The 20,116-nt window shown below is 35.0% G+C and overlaps 1 protein-coding gene across 2 annotated transcripts in view; it reads right to left on the bottom strand.

Moving 5' to 3' along the window:
* Window positions 1-20,116, bottom strand: part of LOC150100599 (scm-like with four MBT domains protein 2) — a 226,997-nt gene that overhangs the window by 82,566 nt on the left and 124,315 nt on the right. For both annotated transcript variants that reach the window (XM_090401434.1, XM_090401435.1), the window contains one exon: window positions 13,772-13,840. In XM_090401434.1, coding sequence (XP_090257560.1) covers window positions 13,772-13,840 — 69 coding nt within the window. The remainder of the gene's footprint in view (window positions 1-13,771; window positions 13,841-20,116) is intronic.

Below are 20,116 nucleotides of genomic sequence, written 5' to 3'. Positions count from 1 at the left end.
CACTGTATGCTTTTTGAAGCATTTGATGTGTTTTGGTAAAACTATTACCAAGGTTAACACAAAAGTCAATCGCAGCTCTCTGTTTGAAACTCATTTCCCAACTGTTCATCAAAACACACTGTCACTCTTAGCACTATAACTCAGCTTCTAATGAAACAAATGTCATAAACAGTTGATACATCACTAATGAAGGTTGCCTCTTTCAACAACAAAAAGATACAAAAGGTGGTGCCACTAGTTTCTTCTATTTTCAAAAAGTTCGGTTTCTCTTTGTACAGAGAATGTATATCTCATCTTTCAAATCATTGGTTCTGTGAAAACAATCAACAGTTTCACTTCATCCCTCTGTAAACTAACAGCTTCACTAACATCTTTGATCTTTGCATCTATAAAACATGCTTTCATCACTTTCTCATTAAGTACACCTTTATCATCAAATCCCCATATGATACTTTATATTTACTCCCAGTTGCTTGCACTTTTATACTTTTTCCATTTACTTTTTCTTTCATTCTCCTTCTGTACCACTAATTTCTCCAGTTGCTCGATCTCACATTTTGTTCTGTGAAGGAAACCACATAAGCATGCTATTTCTTTCCACACTGTCACCTCATCATCCACTTCCCTTATATTCTCATTCATATTTCATACACCATCATTCACTGCTTCCACTGTGTTCTCTACAACACTTTTGTACTCCTGCCTTACATCATTAACATCAGTCACTTCATTCTTTCACTCTTGACACATCTCATTTCTTACACTTGCTCACAAAACATTTCTGGCACACACACACTCTTTCCACTCATATGACAAACCATTCACTCTTGGAAATTAAAACATTAATGTTATTATCAAAATTTACACAAATAGAAATTATGTTTAATGGGACAATTTTCACTGACTCTGTAGAAACGTTGATATAGCTTTCCTACTCAGCAGGCCATGTCCTCATGTATTAAAGCAAATGCAAAATGATTCAAATATGCAGATGAATAAGAACCAAGCTCACAACATGCTTGGAAAAGCACAAAGCTACTTCAAGGAAGTGAATCCACCACTACACATGATGTGTAGTGGTGGATCTAAGTTTTGCCTACAGTCATGAATCGATGCAAAAAATCCTGCGAATTGCGATTAAACATCGCCAAACACATTGCATTGAAATGTCTTTTCGCAAGCGTTTTTGATCGACAGCCAACAATTGCTGTACCCATCACACATGCAGCTTTTTCATGTGCAATTTTTCGTGCAGGATATTATACACCCATTCAGTTGAGATGTGTACAATCTCAGCAATCTCATGCACTTTCACTCGGCAGTCTTCCATAACGATACCATGGATTTTGTTAATAATTTCCTTCATAGTGACCTCAGTCGGGTGTCCGGAGCGCACTTCATCTTCGATGGACTTACAACCACGTTTAAACTCATTTATACAAAAATAAATAGTCTTTAATGCTGGTGCAAAGTACCCATGAACTGCATCTAACTCGGCTTTGATCTGCATGGCCATCCACTTCTTCAAATAAAAGTGTTTTATCACTGCATGAAACTCGTTTTTCTCCATTTTTATGAAAAATGCGAACACGGCCATTTTAAATGTTTGGCAAACAAGAACTACGTGTTGCATGTGGCTAAAATTTTGCCAGGGTTCATGAAAATTATGATATGTGCCAACATTGGTATGAATGAATGAACCGTGTTGCCGTCTATTGGAAATTTACCAAACTTTTCAAACAACCCTCGTATGTGAATGGACTGCATCGTAAGTAAGAAGAATTGCCTTATTAGCTGTAATTTTTGAATTTATAAAAGAGATGAGATGAAAGTTATAAATTAGTTCAGGAAATAGTTATTTATTTAATATAATTCCTATGTATGTGTTTTATGTATATTCCGCAACATAGCAGGATTTGACTGCATTCTGTTAATTTTTTTTACTTCTCGTGGAAAGGCTTAGACATTGGTTATGCATTTTTACTAAATATCTTAAGGAAATTACAACGTATACTAGGATATACATTAAAATAAATTTTAATACACTTCCAATATTTCGGCAACGTCACGTTGCCATTTTCTTCAGGAACTTAAAAACAAGACGTGTATGCAAGCACAACAAAACAGTAAATGAGGACGAAGCAGGAAGCTATTCTTTCTCCTAAAAGTCCTGATGGTGCCCCCTAGTGGGCAATGTCGGTATTCTTGGGGATCGGGCTGAAGGTCTTCTGATATAGGTTTCCCAAATTTGGATTGTTTCTTAGGGCTGAGGCTGATTCCATGAAAAGCCTTTCGTATTTGAATTTACTACAGTGTATTATCATGGCTTTCTTCCACCGTATTCTATGGCAGGTATCCAGCGCATGGTCTGCAAGACCAGAGTGGTCTTGCAGACCATGCCAATTCAACTGCAAGACCAGAGTGGCTGTATTGGTGAAACCGGATGTAGTCCTTGTGTTCTGAAATTCTGATATTAGCTGTCCTGCCTGTTCGGCCAAAGTAGGACAGCTTACAGCTGCAAGGGACCTGGTAATACACCAGGTAGGTCTAGAGGCAGGTTGGTCTTTAGTAGAGCAGATAAGGGATGCCAATGTTTTATATAGTCTATAACAAGAAGTTAAGTCATGTATTTTTAGGACTTTTGTAATTTTTTCCGAGATGCCTCGGATATAGGGTATGGTGATGGATTTAGAGTAATCCTTGTTGTGAGGGGGGGGGGGGTGTGGTTTATTGGTTTCAATATTTTTTGGATTTTTTTTTTTGGGGTGGGGGGTAGCCATTGGCTGAGAAAGTGTTGAGAATGTGGGTTAGTTCTGTGGTTAGGGCATTGTCATTTGAACAAATAAGTTTAGCCCAGTTGTGTAGTGTCTTAATGACTCCATATTGTTGCAAGGGGGAGGGGGGGTTGTTGGTGAATGTATCTGCCTGTATGGGTGGGTTTTCTATAGACTGAGAAAACCAAGGTTCCATCAGGCTGGTGAGTGACTAGTGTGTCTAAGAAAGAAAGGCATTTGTTTTTTTCTTTTTCCAGGGTGAATTTGATTCTGGGGTGTTGGTTGTTTAAGTGTGTTAGGAAGGAGAGGAGTGCATCGGAGCCATGTGGCCAAATAGTGAACACATCATCAACATAACGAAGCCATATGGTTGGTTTTTGTGGGGCAAAGTTTAAGGCTTTCTCTTCAAAAGTCTCCATATAAAAGTTGGCCAAGAGTGGGGAGAGTGGAGAATCCATGGCTGTCCCCTCTATTTGTTTGTAGAATTTTCCTTGCAAACAAAATAGCCTGAGTTCATTGTGAACTCAAATAGGACTGTGATATCGTGAGGAAATTTAGCTTGGATTAGCTCTAAGGATTCTTTGAGTGGGACATTTGTGAATAAGGAGGAGACATCAAAACTGACCATTACGTCAGTGTATTTGAATGTAAGGTTTTCTATGCTGGCTTTGAAGTGGGCTGAGTTTTTTATGTGTGAATGTGTGTTGCCAGTATAGTGTGTGAAAGTTTTGGCCAAATGTTCAGCTAGTTTGTGTGTGGGGGAATCAATGCCATCCACTATGGGACGTAATGGCACATTTTCCTTATGTATTTTTGGGAGTCCATAAATAGGGGGGGGTATGGAGTTAAATGGTTTTAATTTGTTAGTGACTTCTACAGGCCAAGAAGTGACCTTCTTAAGGAGCCTGTGGAGTTTTTTAATTTGTGAGTTGGTGGGATTGTACTCGATAGGGAGGTAAGTAGCCCAATCTAACAATAGAGCATTCAGCTTACCCGTGTAATTCTTTTGATTAAGCAATACTGTGGAGTTCCCTTTATCTGCGCTTTGGTGATTATTATTTCCTTGTTTTTCTTGATTTTAGCAGGTAGATGTGGAGGCAGGTATCTTGATAAAGTATTGTTCAGTGAGAGTTCCAGTGGTTAGGGGAATGCAAGTGAGTGTCGATGCAGGCAACTAGAGGAAAGTAAGTGGGAGATAGAACTTTGATGCTGACACTTGATCTTGATGCTAACCAGATTCTTAACTTTATTGTGAGGGAGGCTGTAGGATTAAGGGGTATTACAATTTATGTATACAAATGCCAGAAGTATTCGGAATAAAGGAGAAGAGTGTTTGTCATTGGTTACTTTGATATGGACAAATCCTCCAAGAATTACTAAGACCTGGATGATGGAGTCACAGGTATAGAATGCAAGGGAATATAGTATTTTCAGAGATGACAGGGAACAGAATGGGAGGGGTTTTGCTAATGACAGTAGAAAAAATGAAGCAAAAAGAGTAGAAATACATTATGATGACAAGGATTCAAAGGGCAGTTCATTTGAGGCTATCAGGTGTGAGATAGAAACCATCCATCTAATCACTGGACATCATCATCAGATGATGTATGGTCACTAAATTGCTTAGTGACATGCCATACCAGTCCTCGTCAAGTGGTCCTGTTGTATGCTTTTTTGGAGGCTTTAACTCTGAAGTCACTCCAGACACACCATCCATCTCATTGATAGTGTAACCCTTTCTTTTTTTCCAGGAACTTTACCTGGTTGCTACTATAAGCCAGGGGAGGGGGGGGGGGGGTATAAGGGGAAAGTGTACATGTGTGTACCGGCAAATTAGCACAATGAGTGCAGGCCAAGTAATTATTATAGCAGACTTCAACTAGGGGAACATAGACTGGAAAGTGGATTGGATATAGGGAGGAAAGGAATTGGAATTTATTTAGCTGCTAAGGGATAATTATCTGAGACAATCTGTAATGAAGAGGACATGAGGTTTGAAAGTACTAGCAGTAAGCGATGTAGCCACACTGGTTTCACATGGGGAAAGCAGTCATGTGATCTTCACCTAGGAGATTGCCAGACATTCAGAATTTTCGTTTAAGAAGGGATATATGTGGAATTACAAAAGCAGGTGATTATGACAAACTTAGAGAGTCAATTTAGAGCAGCACCATGTTATAAAAATTTGGAGAGAAGAGATGTTAACAGTGTACAGGAGTGGGATTAAGGGGTGTTTGAAGAAAGCAGCATCAGACTGTATACCAAGAGCCAGCAGGATAAATTAGAAAGGAGTTAAATGGATAAATAGCATCATTAACACGTTCGCTGCCATGTTCTTCGGGTATAGTTTGTTCCTGCACGCCAACAGCTATCGCGTCTTCAAGGTCACTATGAGTAATCTCGTAGCCAGCTTATCAGACAGAATTTTGTTTCATACACCAACTATGAGTAACCTCGTATCACCCCACCTATATATTACATATGCTGACGACTGTGTTTATTGCGTCTAGTCTCTAAAAACCTTCAGTTTCGCCATGACCAGTAAAAGAAAACTTACTGATAAAGAATTAGAAGCTTATGCTAACATGAGTGATGATGAATATAATGAATTCATCATCACAAATGGAAGGATAAGAGGGAAGTTCTTTCCATTTCAAATATGCACAAATTTGAAATGGTTGAAGCGAAAAATCGGAATAGTAAAATTCAATTAAAACCAAATATTGTTAGGGACTATAATTTGGGAATGTCGGGCATCGATCTTTCTGATCAAATGCTTTCTTACTATTCTGCCTTACGAAAGACAATTAGATGGCTAAAGAAATTGGCAATATGCATTTTTGATATATACATTCAAAATGCGCATAAATTTTATTATATAATTACTGGAAACACAATGACTGCGCTAAAATTTAGAGATCAATTTATCTCAGTTTTTGTTGGAATGGATGAGCTTACAGCATCACAGAATATCAGCAGGATTCGGGATCTTCATTATTTGGAAATTTTACCACCTACAGAAAAAAAGAATCGTCCGACAAAGCCATGCCAAGTATGTACACGAAACACGTTATTATTGTCCTGTTTGCCAGGAAAACCACCATTGTGCATGGAAAATTGTTTTAAAGTGTACCATTTGTAATTTGAATAAATTGGTTTTTATTTTATTGATTTTATTAGTTTTAATTTGATTTACAAATTACAGGTAAACTTGTGCTTCGCATAGTAGGTCGGTAATCGACATACGAGTATATTCGTAGTTGACTTCTGAGCCAACTACGAATATATAATATATATTATATTATATATTCATAGTTGGCTATAATACTATATTATATACTATATTTTAGCTGAAATTATTTGTCTTCTACCAAGCCCCCAGACATGCTCTCCTCTTTACTCACAAGCGAAGGGTCCAAATTAAGGTACTTACTTATATTAAGGGTTAATTTGTGCTTGGCATAGGGTCAGTAATCGACATACGAGTATATTCGTAGTTGGCTTGTAAGGCTCATATACCAACTATGAGTATACTTGTAGTTGGCAGTGAACGTGTTAAGCAGGAGTTGCACAAAAAGAAAGGGTTCTGGAGGGAGTATAGAGAAAAATTTGATCAGCATGCCCATTAGCAATATAGGAAGAGTGACCTGTATGTTCCTTACAGGTCATCCAAGAAGGGTGACCTGTATGGCAAGAAAGACTAAATCTAATTATGAGAAGACACTAGTTGATGAGATCAAAAGAAATCCCAGAAAGTTCTATCACATGTGGCAAGTAAAAAGAAGAATGAATATGGAAAGATAACTTAAACAAGTGTTGGTGGTAGGAAGGTGACAGAAGCAAACAAAATAATGACTTACTGAGTGATCATTTTTCAAGTGTGTACCATCCAGGTGGAGATATTCAAGTACTAGATGTGACATTAACTGATGAATGAATAGAGGAAGATGAAATGAAGGGTGCTTCCAACATTGCGCAACCTTAATATGAACACAGCCATGAGATTAAATGCCATATTAAAACATGTATTATGAGAATGTGCAAGGGAATTGGCCATCTTTGACCAAGCTATTTGAGTTTCAGTTCACTGAGGATTCCAAGGGAGTAGAAAGAGAGCAAAATAATTCAACTGCATAAAGGAGGCTCCAAGACATAAATTATAGGCCAATCAGCATGTCATGATTGGTGGTTAAGATATCGAAGAAGTTAGTAAAGGACAGAATTCAGCACCAAGTGGACAGGAATGTTATTCCTATAAAGCATAATATTCCTACTTTTGCTTACTTTTTGATAACAAAGTGACAAGTGAGCTAGATAAAGGAAATGGTTATATGATGTTACAATATCATATGATATAAAGAAACTGTTATAATAAGATAATATGTCTTATAATAAATAATTGTAATAACAAATTACTAATAAATATAATTAATTTCGTTTATACTGTATCTGAAATTGCCAGATGGCAATTTCAGTAATACCAAGTATACAAATGAATTAAGAAATATGAACAAATTTCAAGAATGTTTATTTCATATAACATACACCTAATTTCAAAAACAGTATATGAAATTTACAAATAATATCATAATACTGTAAAAAGAAAACACAAAGAACCTAGTGAGTAATTTAGGATTATGTGAGATTTCTATAGGATACCAACTGACTCATTTTATATGGAATAATATAAAATTAGACAAAACACTAAACTAGCAGTATTAAAACCAGTTTTAACTTGGATCAGACAGATGAGTCAAAAATAAAGTTGATCAAAGACTAGACTACAGATATGAGATTTCTGAGAAAAATTATGAGTGAACAGATGGCATCAATGGCAGAATCACATCAAAAACAACGATATCAGAAATTAACTTGTTGTTTTTGGCATTCAAGAATGCAGCAGCATAACTAAATTAATGTGGTATGGTCACTTAAACAGAATGGAAAAGGAAAGGTTAGCAAAACAGATGCTTGATGGCAGGAAAAAATCCCAAGGAGAAGACCAAGATTCAGGTAGAGTCCCTGCAGTTAGAAATGCATTAGAAATGCAAAATATAAGATCTGGCAATTCTGGAGTACTGACAGATAACAGACTAATCTGGAAAAAAAATGTTGATAAGAAGCTAGAAATATTGCAACTTTTCATTATGTAGCAAACTGACATCAAATCAAATTTACACCATTAAGAACATACATCAAGAATTTGATGATGATTATAGTTACTGCTTAAAGCAGATGGCTTGGAATATTTGAATTCTAGAGTATGATGATCCAAGTTTTTTTTTTTTTTTTTTCATCCGATTTTATCCATGGCTTTCCAGTAATCTATGAATGCTACATTTATTTCTGTGTTGAATTTACACTGCTTTTCCATTAGCTGAAAATTATGACCAACTCTGAGAATAACGTCTTTGGTCACTTACTGAAGGTATCAGTTACTGAAAGATATCAGCAATGCATGGAAAACTCTGAAAAGGTGTTTAAATGAGGCAATATCTGAATGCATCACTAGAATTTGAGCAATGAATTTGAGGATGGAGTGAAACAAATGTGCAACCTTATTAAAAGAGATTCATAAGAAGAAGATGATGAAGAAGGAATATCCCGAGAATAAGAAAGAGTGAGAGGTGTTATAAATATATAAAACATAGGGAAAAAAGTTACAAGAATTGTGCAGAAAGCTAAATCAGAGTACGAAAGGAAATTGGCTGTGTGGGCTAAAAAGGCAACCTGAAAGAATTTTAATCAGTGTGCTGCAAGTAAAAAACAAAAATTACTTATGCGATATCAGCATGTAAGCTAAAGGAATATTCAGTCAAATTGGCTAGGTCATTGACATGTTTGTATAACATAAGTCTCAGTTTGAGAAAGATACCACGATAATGCTGTTGTACAAGGATAGTACAAAACCTGATGTATCGAACTACCAACCTTTCAGTATCTCTGGAGTGGTGGTGAAGATTTTAGAGAAGTTGGTAAGAACTCATATACAGAATGGGTTAATCAAGATATATTTTGCAAAAAAAAAAAGAGCTTGGGTTTAGTGTATGGAGGTCATGTTTTAGTAATCTGCTCATATTTTATAAGAATGTTGCAGCCTAGTTGGATAAAGGGAATGGATACACTATGATAATGTTGGACTTTGCTAAGGCATTTGAGGATGCTACACGAAAGGCTGTTGCATAAACTGGAGATTTTGGGATTAGAATATAAACCCTTGACTCGGATAAATGGATGGTTGAAGATGGGTATCAGAGAATGGTATATGGGGAATAATCTGCCAGGTTTAAGGTGACCAGAGGTTTACCTGGGAGATCAGTCCTTGCACCATTAAATTCAATCAATACTGGTACTGGACAGGATCTAATAGGAGATGTTCAGTTGTTTGCTGATGATGCAGAGATAGGCAAGACAATCAAGGAATCTGCAGATATACAGCACTTACAGAATGATTTGAATAACCTGGAGCAGTGGGCAAATGATAATGGCTGTCAATTCATTGTTAGTAAACATAAAATTACACTTTGGTGCGATGGGATTTTCAATGGCATATTATATTGGTGAGATTATGCTTGGAGAAACTGATGTTCTAGGGGATATCTTTGAGTTATGGTGGATAGGGATTTGATGTTCAAAAGGTCAGATAGCAAAAACTGCATATGAAACTCAGAGGATAATTGGGATATTGAAAAGAACATTAACATGTAAGAACAAGGAAGTCATTCTTCCTCTTTACAAGGCATTGATATGACTGCACCTGGACCACTGTGTGCAGATTTGGTCTCCTGGGTTCAGAGGGGATAAAGAAGCTGTGGAAAAAATGGCAAGTGTTACAAAGATTACATTGGGATTATGGAACACAGATTATGAGGACAGACTGAGTATGTGGACTCCAGACACTGGTACACAGGAGAAAGAGGGGTATATAATAGATTTATATACTTCTGAAAGGGTGTTACAAGGTTATCAACTAATGAAATTTTTCATTATATGGAAGGTGGAGAGAAAACATGGGGGAATCCATGGAAGTTAAGTGTGTGTTTGGTTAAGAAAGGGGTAAGAGCTGGATTTTTCTCTCACAGAGCAGTGAGCAATGGGAAAAGTTTGCCTGTTAAAGTGGTGAGTGCATCTAGTGCGAATGAGTTTAAGAGAAGGTATGACAGTTGGTATGAAGTGATGTATGGCCTTCCTCAATGAGTCCTTGACTTCCTGAGGGTTTCAGATAATGATAATAATAAAAGATATGATCATTCTTTTCGAAAGCTATTTTGTTCTTCACAATGCTTATCTTCTGCATGTGATTTGAGTTTCAAAATTAATATTCATGTGTTAATATTCATTTCACTGTTAAGATTCAAAATTAATATTCATTTTGAATATTAATTTTGAATCATCAACTATATAGGAATAAGAGACTATTCCTATATAGTTTTCACTGTTATATCTGTTGCCCTCACCCACTTTCAATACACGTTAGAATGAATTAAATGCCTTATTCCAAGTTCCCAAATATAGCTAAATGATTTTAACATTCATGCAATGAAAATAATGCCTACATACTATATAAGTTCTACATTTATTCTGTCAACTCCAGGGAATATTTCTGAATTTATTTTGATGCATTGCTGTTGGCATTTTGATAATGTTATTGATTCCACTGTATAGTTAGTAGTAAATCACTTTTAGTTTCATACTATCTTGTATGTTTAGGAAGAAGTCAAGATGCATTTTCCATCTGATTATTTAAGATCAACTTTAAGATTCTTTAACTTCTTTATTAATGTCACATAATATTTTTTTTAATGTATTTGGTTGCTTCCCTGTAAGATCTCTTTTCATTTTTGCTATAAAGTTATCCAATGTTTCACTATTCTTTTTTCTGCTTTTTTTTTGTTTTACTATTGCTCTTTTTTTATTTATAAATAATTTCACTTTACAGTGATTTTATATATTCAGTGTTTATGCTTCTTTCTTGTCTTTAATTACTGCTTCAATATTCTCATTCAAGTTTCTTATTCCCATTTTCACTTTCATTTACTTTTTTTGTGCCAAGACATTCTAAGTTTCTGTTTTTTATTTTTCAACATCATCACTTTCTTTTATCTGTTTCAGTTACAGATAATTAGTACCATCATCATCTAAAAGTATTTTAAATTTTCATTGTAAGAGATATTGATCTGATTTATTTCTGAATACTCTGCTAGATAGTGGGAGCTACATTCCTATTACCTATTAATAAAGACTATTATACTTTTTTTTTTTTTTTAGGTTATGTGCCATAAATGCATAAGGGAAACCAAAAGTATGAGCAATTTTTTAAAATTCTTATACATGTAGAAGACTGGTGAGTATTCCTTTCTACTGCTGCTGCATGTGGCTTCACCATTCTTTTCTATTCATATTTACCATTCAGTACAAATATGCAAATGAATGGTGTAGCCACAAGCAATAAAAATAAATATAGATTAAGACCTTCTTCCATTATCATTCCACCTCAGCTGCCTAGACACCTAGAATAGTCAGAAAGCCACAATTTATTTGTTAGCTTACTTCTAAAAGTCATTTGTTCCAGTATCTATAATCTGTGATATTTTTCTCAAATACTTGTGCTTTTTCTTCATTTTTAACTCCCCTGTAGATATAGATTTATGTATTATCTGTTTTTTCTGAACTATTACTTTTTTGTTTTCCTGTTACAGTTATTATCTAATTGTAAAACTTATGTAATTTGTAAAATTTTATTATTTGTTATTTATATTTATGTCGAACTGCACCAATTGTAATATTTAGTTTTTTATTTACATTATGTATTTTTCCCTCTTATTTTGTTATTTTTGTGGTTGCTTGAGCTTGTACAAATTGCCTAAATGCTCCAATCTCTAACTCACGTATAAAACTATTACTTAACTTTTGTCCTTTTGTAATCTACTTAGCTTTCTCCCCCCTTTCAAGGCCGTAAAGTATAGTCTCACGTGTACTAGTCTCGTAGACTTAAGAAAAGCCTCTGGCTGGGACCAAATCCTCAATCTATGTTGCTATTATTCAATTGTATTAATCCTTAAAAGTTTATTTTTGTTAACAACTGCGCCATTAAGGATTGTGTAAAAGAATTTTATATCTTTCCTTTACATACAAAAGAATATTTTAGCTACGCACATGGAATAACTCTTAAATCAATTCTCTCAAGTAACTCTGAGTTACTCAGTCATGGCTGTTACTTTACTTAGGTCACACAGGTTCGATTTGTTTTTATGAGACAGTGCATTGGCTAATAAATATCAGGCAAGCTATTAACACAACCAAACATATTTATTCTAGCTAAGACAAATTATATACAAAAGTAAACAGGACATATCACATGTCAGATTCTCCACACATTCATTACAACAATATACTTAAAGCATTAGACAAAAAAAATTATTTACACTCAACTTATCAGACACGTCGATGGATTTTAGCACACATAATCTTTCTCTCATTACTACTAACATAAGGCAAAATTACGCTGTACACGTTCTAGACATTAAGTAACACAAGCATTATTCAAAATTACAATATTCTATCTTACACATTCAAACTAACCTTCGGCTTTCTGACCTCTTCAAACACATTATACCATTAGTTAAACAGAATCAACATCCATCGTCAGTACATACAATCTAGGCTATTAACGTAAAGCAATCTACTTACAAGGTCTCTATATCATGTACAGTCCTGAATCCAAAAGGGTTAAGGGTGAACTCCACTGGCTCCTTTCTTTTTCATGCGCAACGGCTGTGATTGGGCACTATCCAGTGGTTGTCATCTTTCAAATTCCTTCCCAGTAACTTTAATGCATTTTTTTTTTCATAGATGTTAAGAACTTCATCTGCTGCTACAAATCAACTCATGTGGATCAGTACATTTTTTGATGAATTTCATGGAAGGATATCTTGTAATACTGCCAGTGAACTCCCCATGATCTCCAGAAACTACTGCTCGCGGGATCGGGATTCTTCCTGTCCTTGAAAAGATTGCCACAGGAATAAGAAATAAGAGATAGAGTCCTCGAGCCTCAATCTCTGCCTTTTATATCATATCCAAAAAAATTTCTCGGATTTACTGGTAGCGTCCTTATCCTTATCATGCTTACAGTAGGTTTTGGTGGCAAAACTCATAGTCCGGTGACCTTTGAGACTGTTGTTGACTTTGGTTTTTTTTGTAGCCTAATCCTGTCTGAGCTTTTTAGTTACAATTGCTTGTGGTTCTACACTCAGTTATTCTAACATTATATTACAAAATTATTATACATTAAACAGGTTATATGCATTTTTAAGTATATGTATTTTAATGGCCTATGTAAAATCGATATAGGTGAAAAATATTTCTATTTCACCACAAGTGAAATAGAAATTTCACATAATATTTCCAGTATCAACATTCCATATATCTTTGTTTATTTTTATTCTTTTCATCATACTGTTTACATCCAATCAAATGATCAAAGTTTACTTACCATGTATTTCTACAACAGTATTAATATTTTCATGCCATATACTTTTAGAACGAGCATCTCATCAACAGACATTGTATCCTCATACAAATTCATTACTGATACTGTTCAGAAATATTAAAATTAGTAACCTAAAACTGATCCAGATAACTAGCCATCAGCAGTCAAAACTTTACACCTCAAGATGTTTAAAGTTTTATTAAACCTCTCTCAAACTAGAATCGTTTTTTTTTTCCTTAAAAAAATACAAGTAACAAATAAAATTGCTGGCCTAGTTAGTCAAGTGGATAGCATACCAACTCTCCAGCCAATAGGTTGTGGGGTTCGAATCCCACCTTGAGCATGAAAATGTTTGTAAAAACCTGCTCTAGATGAGCATAATAGCTGTTTGAGTTTATAGGGCTTGTCTTGATTGTATTTAAAAAAAAAATTAAATATCTTAATTTACAAGGAAGAGATTCAAGGTGATTTTGTCGCCAGTTAAATAATAATAGTAAAATATTACCTGATGCCGATTATGAAAATTGACTGCTTCTAGTTTCATGCCAGTTTCAAATCCAAGATTCATGTAATTCTAAATAAAAATGCAAACAATTCAATAAAAATTTAATAAATGACTCAAGTTGTAGATTTAAAAGTATAAAATTTTCTTATCAATGGAAGCCTGAAATTATCTTTAAATGAATAAAAGAGTTTAGTAAAAACTAAGATTGAAAATATTTCCATACATATGGATGTATGTTTCAAAAATAAATTATGATCAAAATCAAATCCTCATAAAACAAACACAAGCAATAATATGAATAATGAAAACATACTAGATGTAAACACATTGACAAATAATAATCATTTTCAAATTATGAAAGCAATTTGAAATGAGAATTAAAATGATATAATTACACGACTTTCTAACTTCATATGAAGATGTTTTTAGAAAGAAATTATTATACTTATAATAAAATAATAAATAAATGTAACAATGTAAACATCTTGCATTTCAAAAATATATAATTAATTTGGAATTTAAAAGAGGACAGAAATGAAAAGTGCTTAAATAGCTTAAAATCTGGATAAGACCTAATATAGAATTTACATAATGCTAGTTCACACTCTCTTTTTCTTTCTCTCTGGAAAGCTGGATTATTATGAAGAAAGAGAGAAAGTGAATTGATTCATTTGAATTATGGATGTGGAGGAGAAGACTATTAAGAATCCCATGGACTGCAAGAATGACCAATAAGAAGGTTTTAGAGTCAAGTGGGATGGAGAGCCTTTGTTCCCAAAATCACCATGAGTCAAAAACGACTGAATGGGACTACACACACTATATTCACAAAGAGGTGAGGGAAATAATGGTTAAAGCTACATAACTGGGAAGAGACTCCACATAACCTTTACTGAATGCAGATTAATGACTAGAGCTTCTGACATAATGTTCAACCCTCAACTTCGCATTGTGTGTGCTCTGTTAGCAGGTATTCGCTGATTACTGAATGAATGAGGATGGGCTGGAAAAATTGGGACTTAGCCAACCAAATTGTATTCTGTGCTAAACCAAAACAAAATCATGATTAAATGTTACATGATTAAACAAGACCAACACTATTTTCATCAGAGCAAATGATGAAAAGTCAACTACTGAAACAAACACAACATCAGCAGAAATGAAGGTAAGTGCCATCAACATAAAGAGTATCAATGGAAAAGAAGTCAAACTGATAGGAAAAGAGAAGCACAGCGTAGACCTAGCTGTGTTACTGAGATGAAGATGACTAAAATAGGTGAGATCCTGCTATACGATAAATACAGAATATCATATTCAGGGAAAGAAAGAAATAGTGATAGCACTCAACACCAAAAACAAAGATAAAATTTTTTCTTGATTTGTGGACAGTTTCAACCAGTTATGTTGGCAAACTTCAAAATGGAGAATTGGACAATGGTACTGTGAGATATAAAGAGCAAAGTAAGAAATGAATACCAGAAACTGAGAAATATTCTGAGAAAGTAACTTATAACTAATTCTGGTAGATTGTGAGAAAGTACACACTGGATTTCTGTTCAGAACATAAACTGGTCGTCACTAACACTACTTTTGACATAAAAATGTGCACAAATTCACACGACACAAGAAAAAGAAAAGAAAAGAAAAGTAGCATCGACTATATCATAATTGATAGCAATATCCTAGTTATGAATATGTACACAGTGGATATGAAATTGGAACTGACTGTCACTTGGTTTTAAGCAGTATAGACATTTAGCATCACAATAAAAAGAAAAATCTGTAAGAAAATTTTAAAAAGAATTCAAGTTGGATAGTTTTTACAGATGAACTGTACATTCAATTATACAAATAGTATTCAAATTATACAAAATTATACAAATAGTATTCAATTATACAAAATAAAAAATGATGGTACAACATGACAAAATTTCATGCCGGCTGGGGCATCGCCCGGTTAAACAAGGCCCCCGTTGTTTTCGCCAGGGAACCAGGGCGAACAGCGAAAAGTCAGCTACTGGAACAAATCTGAAAACAAACCCCAACTCAACATCACCAGAGTTAAAGATCGGTACTATCAACGTAAGAAGCCTGAATGGCAAAGAAATGGAGCTAGCTGAGGAATTAGATAAGTACCAGATCGACATAATAGGGGTGACTGAAACAAAAAAGACCAAAACTGGTGAGATCTTTCTGAGCAATAAATACAAAATGTTATATTCAGGCAATAACAATCAAGGAAAAGAAGGAGTAGCCATAGTATTCAACACAAAATACGAGGCTAATCTTCTTGAATGGCAGTCAGTCTCAAGTAGAGTAATGTGGGCAAATATGAGAATGGGGAACTGGACAATGAGACTTATTTGTGCCTATGGTCCCACAGAAGGTTCTACTAAGGTAGAAGTGGAGGAATTTTTTGAGGCTTTAGAAAAAGCAACTGACACAATGAAAAAGGAAAAGTTGGTCCTTGTTGGGGATCTAAATAGTAGAGTAGGAAATGATTGTGAGACATACAAAAATATTTTGGGAAAATTTGGAGAAAAGAGCAAAGCTAATAATAATGGCAAATATCTGTTGGATTTCTGCTCAGGACATGGACTGGTTATTACTAACACCATGTTCCAACATAAAAATGTGCACAAATTCACATGGAGAGAAGAGGCTAGGAATAAGAAAAGTCTCATTGACTATGTTATTGTTGATAGTGATGTTTTCTCCCTTGTGCAGGACACCAGAGTGTACAGAGGATTTGAAATTGGAAGTGATCACTATTTAGTCTTGAGCAGGATAAAATTGAATTTCATATTGAAAAGAATAACATGTAAGAAAGTTTTAAAGCGAATAAAAGTTGAGCAGCTCTCAGATGTAAACTGTAGACTAAAATACAGAAAGATTATTGAAAAGAAAATGAAAGAGTTTGAGAACAGGAATCAAACCTTGGAGATTCAGTGGCAAACTCTGAAGGAAACATTGATTGATTCTGCCAGAGAGGCATGTGGTGAGGTTGTGTGCAAAGATAAAAAAATCAGAACTCCCTGGTGGACACAGGAAGTTAAAGAGGCAGTGAAGGAAAAGAAGAAAGCATATCAAAAGTTCCTGGCAAATAAGTCAGCTTTTACTCTTACAGAATACAGAGACAAATGTAAGAAAGCTAAACAGTGTGTAAAACTAGCTAAACAAAAGTCATGGGAGGACTTTGCCAAGAATATAGAAAATAAATATCAAGAAGGTGGCAAAATATTCTGGAGGTTGTTGAAGAAGCTTAGGAATGGAGGAAAGAGTGCTGTAAAAGGAATTAGAGATGATAAAGGTGAAATGAAAACAGGAGAAAAAGATATCCTTGAAGTATGGAGTAATTACTTTGAAAAACTGCTAAATGAAACAAGCAGTGATGACAGCACAGTGATAAAAAACACTGACCAGGCATGCAGTCAGGAATACATATCTATACTTGAAGTAGAAAAAGCCATCAAAGGCTTGAAATGTGGAAAGGCAGCAGGAGTAGATGATATTCGACCAGAAATGCTGAAGTATGGTGGTATAAGAGTCTTACAGTGGCTGCACTGCATAGTTCAGAAAGCCTGGACAGAGGGACGAATTCCCGATGATTGGTGTAGAGCTCTCATAGTACCCATATATAAAAAGGGAAATAAAACTGAATGTGAGAATTACAGAGGTATTTCCCTACTGAGTGTTCCTGGCAAGATCTATGCAAGTATACTTGAGAAACGGTTGAGAAGAATTGTGGAAGAAAAGCTTGGTGAAGAACAAGCTGGATTCAGGCCAAATAGAGGCTGTCAGGATCAGATCTTCACTTTACGACAAATAGTCGAGAAAGCATGGGAATATAACAAAGATCTGTATTTAAGTTTTGTCGATTTGGAAAAGGCATATGACAAGGTGCCAAGAGAGAAGCTATTCAATACGCTGCAGTTATATGGTGTCAATGGGGCATTATATGAAGCAATACTTAGTCTTTATTTGAATTGTGAGTCAGCAGTTAGAATTGAAGGAAGTACAGGAAGATGGTTTAATGTTAAATCTGGTGTGAGACAAGGATGTACATTATCCTCTCTGTTATTCATTATCTATATGGATCACATTATGAAGGAATGTGGTATTAAACCTGATATCAAAATTGGAGATGTTAATGTCAGCTCTTTGCTTTATGCGGATGATGTTATACTTCTAAATAAATCCGCTACAAGTCTGCAAGATTCTCTGACTAAATTGAATAGCTGTTGTAATAGATATGGTATGAAGGTCAGCAATAAAAAGACAAAGACAATGAAAATAGGCAGAATCATTGAAAATGTCAACTGTGTTGTGAATGGAGAACCTGTGGAACAAGTAAAACATTTCAGCTACTTAGGCACAATTTTTACTGAAGATGGTAAACTAAATATAGAAATAGACAACAGAATCAGCAAAGCTGGTATCGTGGGAAGTCAATTGAATAAATTCATATGGAATAAGAAAGAAATTAGTCGGAACACTAAATTAGCTGTATACAAGACTGTGTTCAAACCAATTTTAACTTATGGATCTGAGAGCTGGGTCAGAAGTAAAACACTTGACCAAAGACTAGAGACCGCAGATATGAGAGTCCTGAGAAAGATTAGAGGCGTGAACAGATGGCATCAATGGCAATATCATATTAAAAATGAGGATATTAGGAAAGAACTTGACATTGTCAGCATCCAGGAATGCGTTAGCAGAGCTAATCTCAGATGGTATGGTCACTTAAATAGAATGGGAGAGGAAAGATTAGCAAAACAAGTGTTCTCTGCCAGGTTGGCAGGAAAACGACCCAGAGGAAGACCAAGATATAGGTGGATTGATACGGTACAAAGTGCCTTAGACGATAGAAATATAAGATCTGATAATGTTGGAGTCTTGACAAGTAACAGACTGATTTGGAGGAAAATTGTAGATAGGAAGTTAGTAATGATGTAATTTTTTCATGTAGTACTGTCATATCCTGTACACCCCTTGAGGGTACATGGCAGGAATTTGATGATGATGATGATGATGAAATAGTATTCAAGGAATGAGAGCTGAAAATAAGAATCAATCCTTGGAATCCCCCATGGTAATTCTGAAGAAATCATTCATTACTTGGTTTAATCCATTATCCAAGTGTAAGCAAACAGAGTTTCCACCTGAAGTATCTTTCAGGACTGGGGCAACTCGTGGCAAAGGTAGTATAACTTCTCATCACTTGCCTTAGTATCCCACAATACAAAGCGCATCTGCTTGCAGACATGTATAATACTATGCATTAAGGGAAGGGTCACTGCCCAGACTGGTTTCGATCTTTATTGAGGTCTCAGGAGCCAGACCCAGAGGTGGTGATACTAAGGTGGAAGTAATGGAGAAGTCATATTTTCCTATGAGTTGCCAAAAGGTGTCACACTTTATCATTAAAATACTCTGGATTAGAGATGGATAGTTGTTGAAAGTTTTTCACTTGGGTATATTATAAATTAAAAATACCAAGAAATTATATACTTGGTTTAATCCATTATCCATCTGACTGATGAAACCAGTCTGGGCAGTGACCCTTCCCTTAATGCATAGCATTATACATGTCTGCAAGCAGATGTACTTTGCATTATGGGATACTAAAACAAGTGATGAGAAGTTATACCACCTTTGCCACGAATTGCCCCAGTCCTGAAAGATACTTCAGGTGCAAACTTTGTTTGCTTACACTTGGATAACAGACTAAGCCAAGTATATAATTTCTTGGTATTTTTAACTTATAATAAAACATTCATTAATTCAGGTATAAAGTTATGCAGTGATGTTGTCTGCAAGGATGGATGGAAAATAAGAACACCATGGTGGATTAAGGAAGTTAGAGAGGTACTCATGGAAAAGAAAAAAAAAGGGCATCAAAAGTTTCTAGCAAGTCATTCAGCATGTGCTCTAAGAGAATACAACAGAAAAATGAAGAAAGTGATCCATAGATCCATGTGTTGAAAAAATATTTCAACACATACTGTATTATCAATCTGACTAAATCTAGATTTAGTCAGATTGATAATACAGTAATAAGTGCTGTAAAAAAATCTTTCAGAAATATAAGATCCAACAATTTTATGGAATCCTTACAGATAACAGATTAATTTGAAGGAGTGTTGTTATAGGAAGTTAGTAATGATATAAGCTTTTCATGGTACTATTACAATATCTTGTATATCCCTAAGGGTATACATATCAGGAATTTGATGATTATAATGACCATTTTGGAATGAAAATCAGCAACAAAAAAAAAAAAAAAAAACCAAGTTCACTGAAAATAGGCAGGAAAACTGGAACCAAGATCTAGGTGGAATGATA

Source organism: Typopeltis vanoorti, chromosome 12 (assembly GCF_054136105.1).
Source record: "Typopeltis vanoorti isolate ZY-2024b chromosome 12, IOZ_Tvanoo_1.0, whole genome shotgun sequence".
NCBI classification, from domain to species: domain Eukaryota; kingdom Metazoa; phylum Arthropoda; class Arachnida; order Uropygi; family Thelyphonidae; genus Typopeltis; species Typopeltis vanoorti.
Note: the sequence above shows the minus strand (reverse complement) of the source record. Positions and strands in the feature narration are given on the sequence as shown.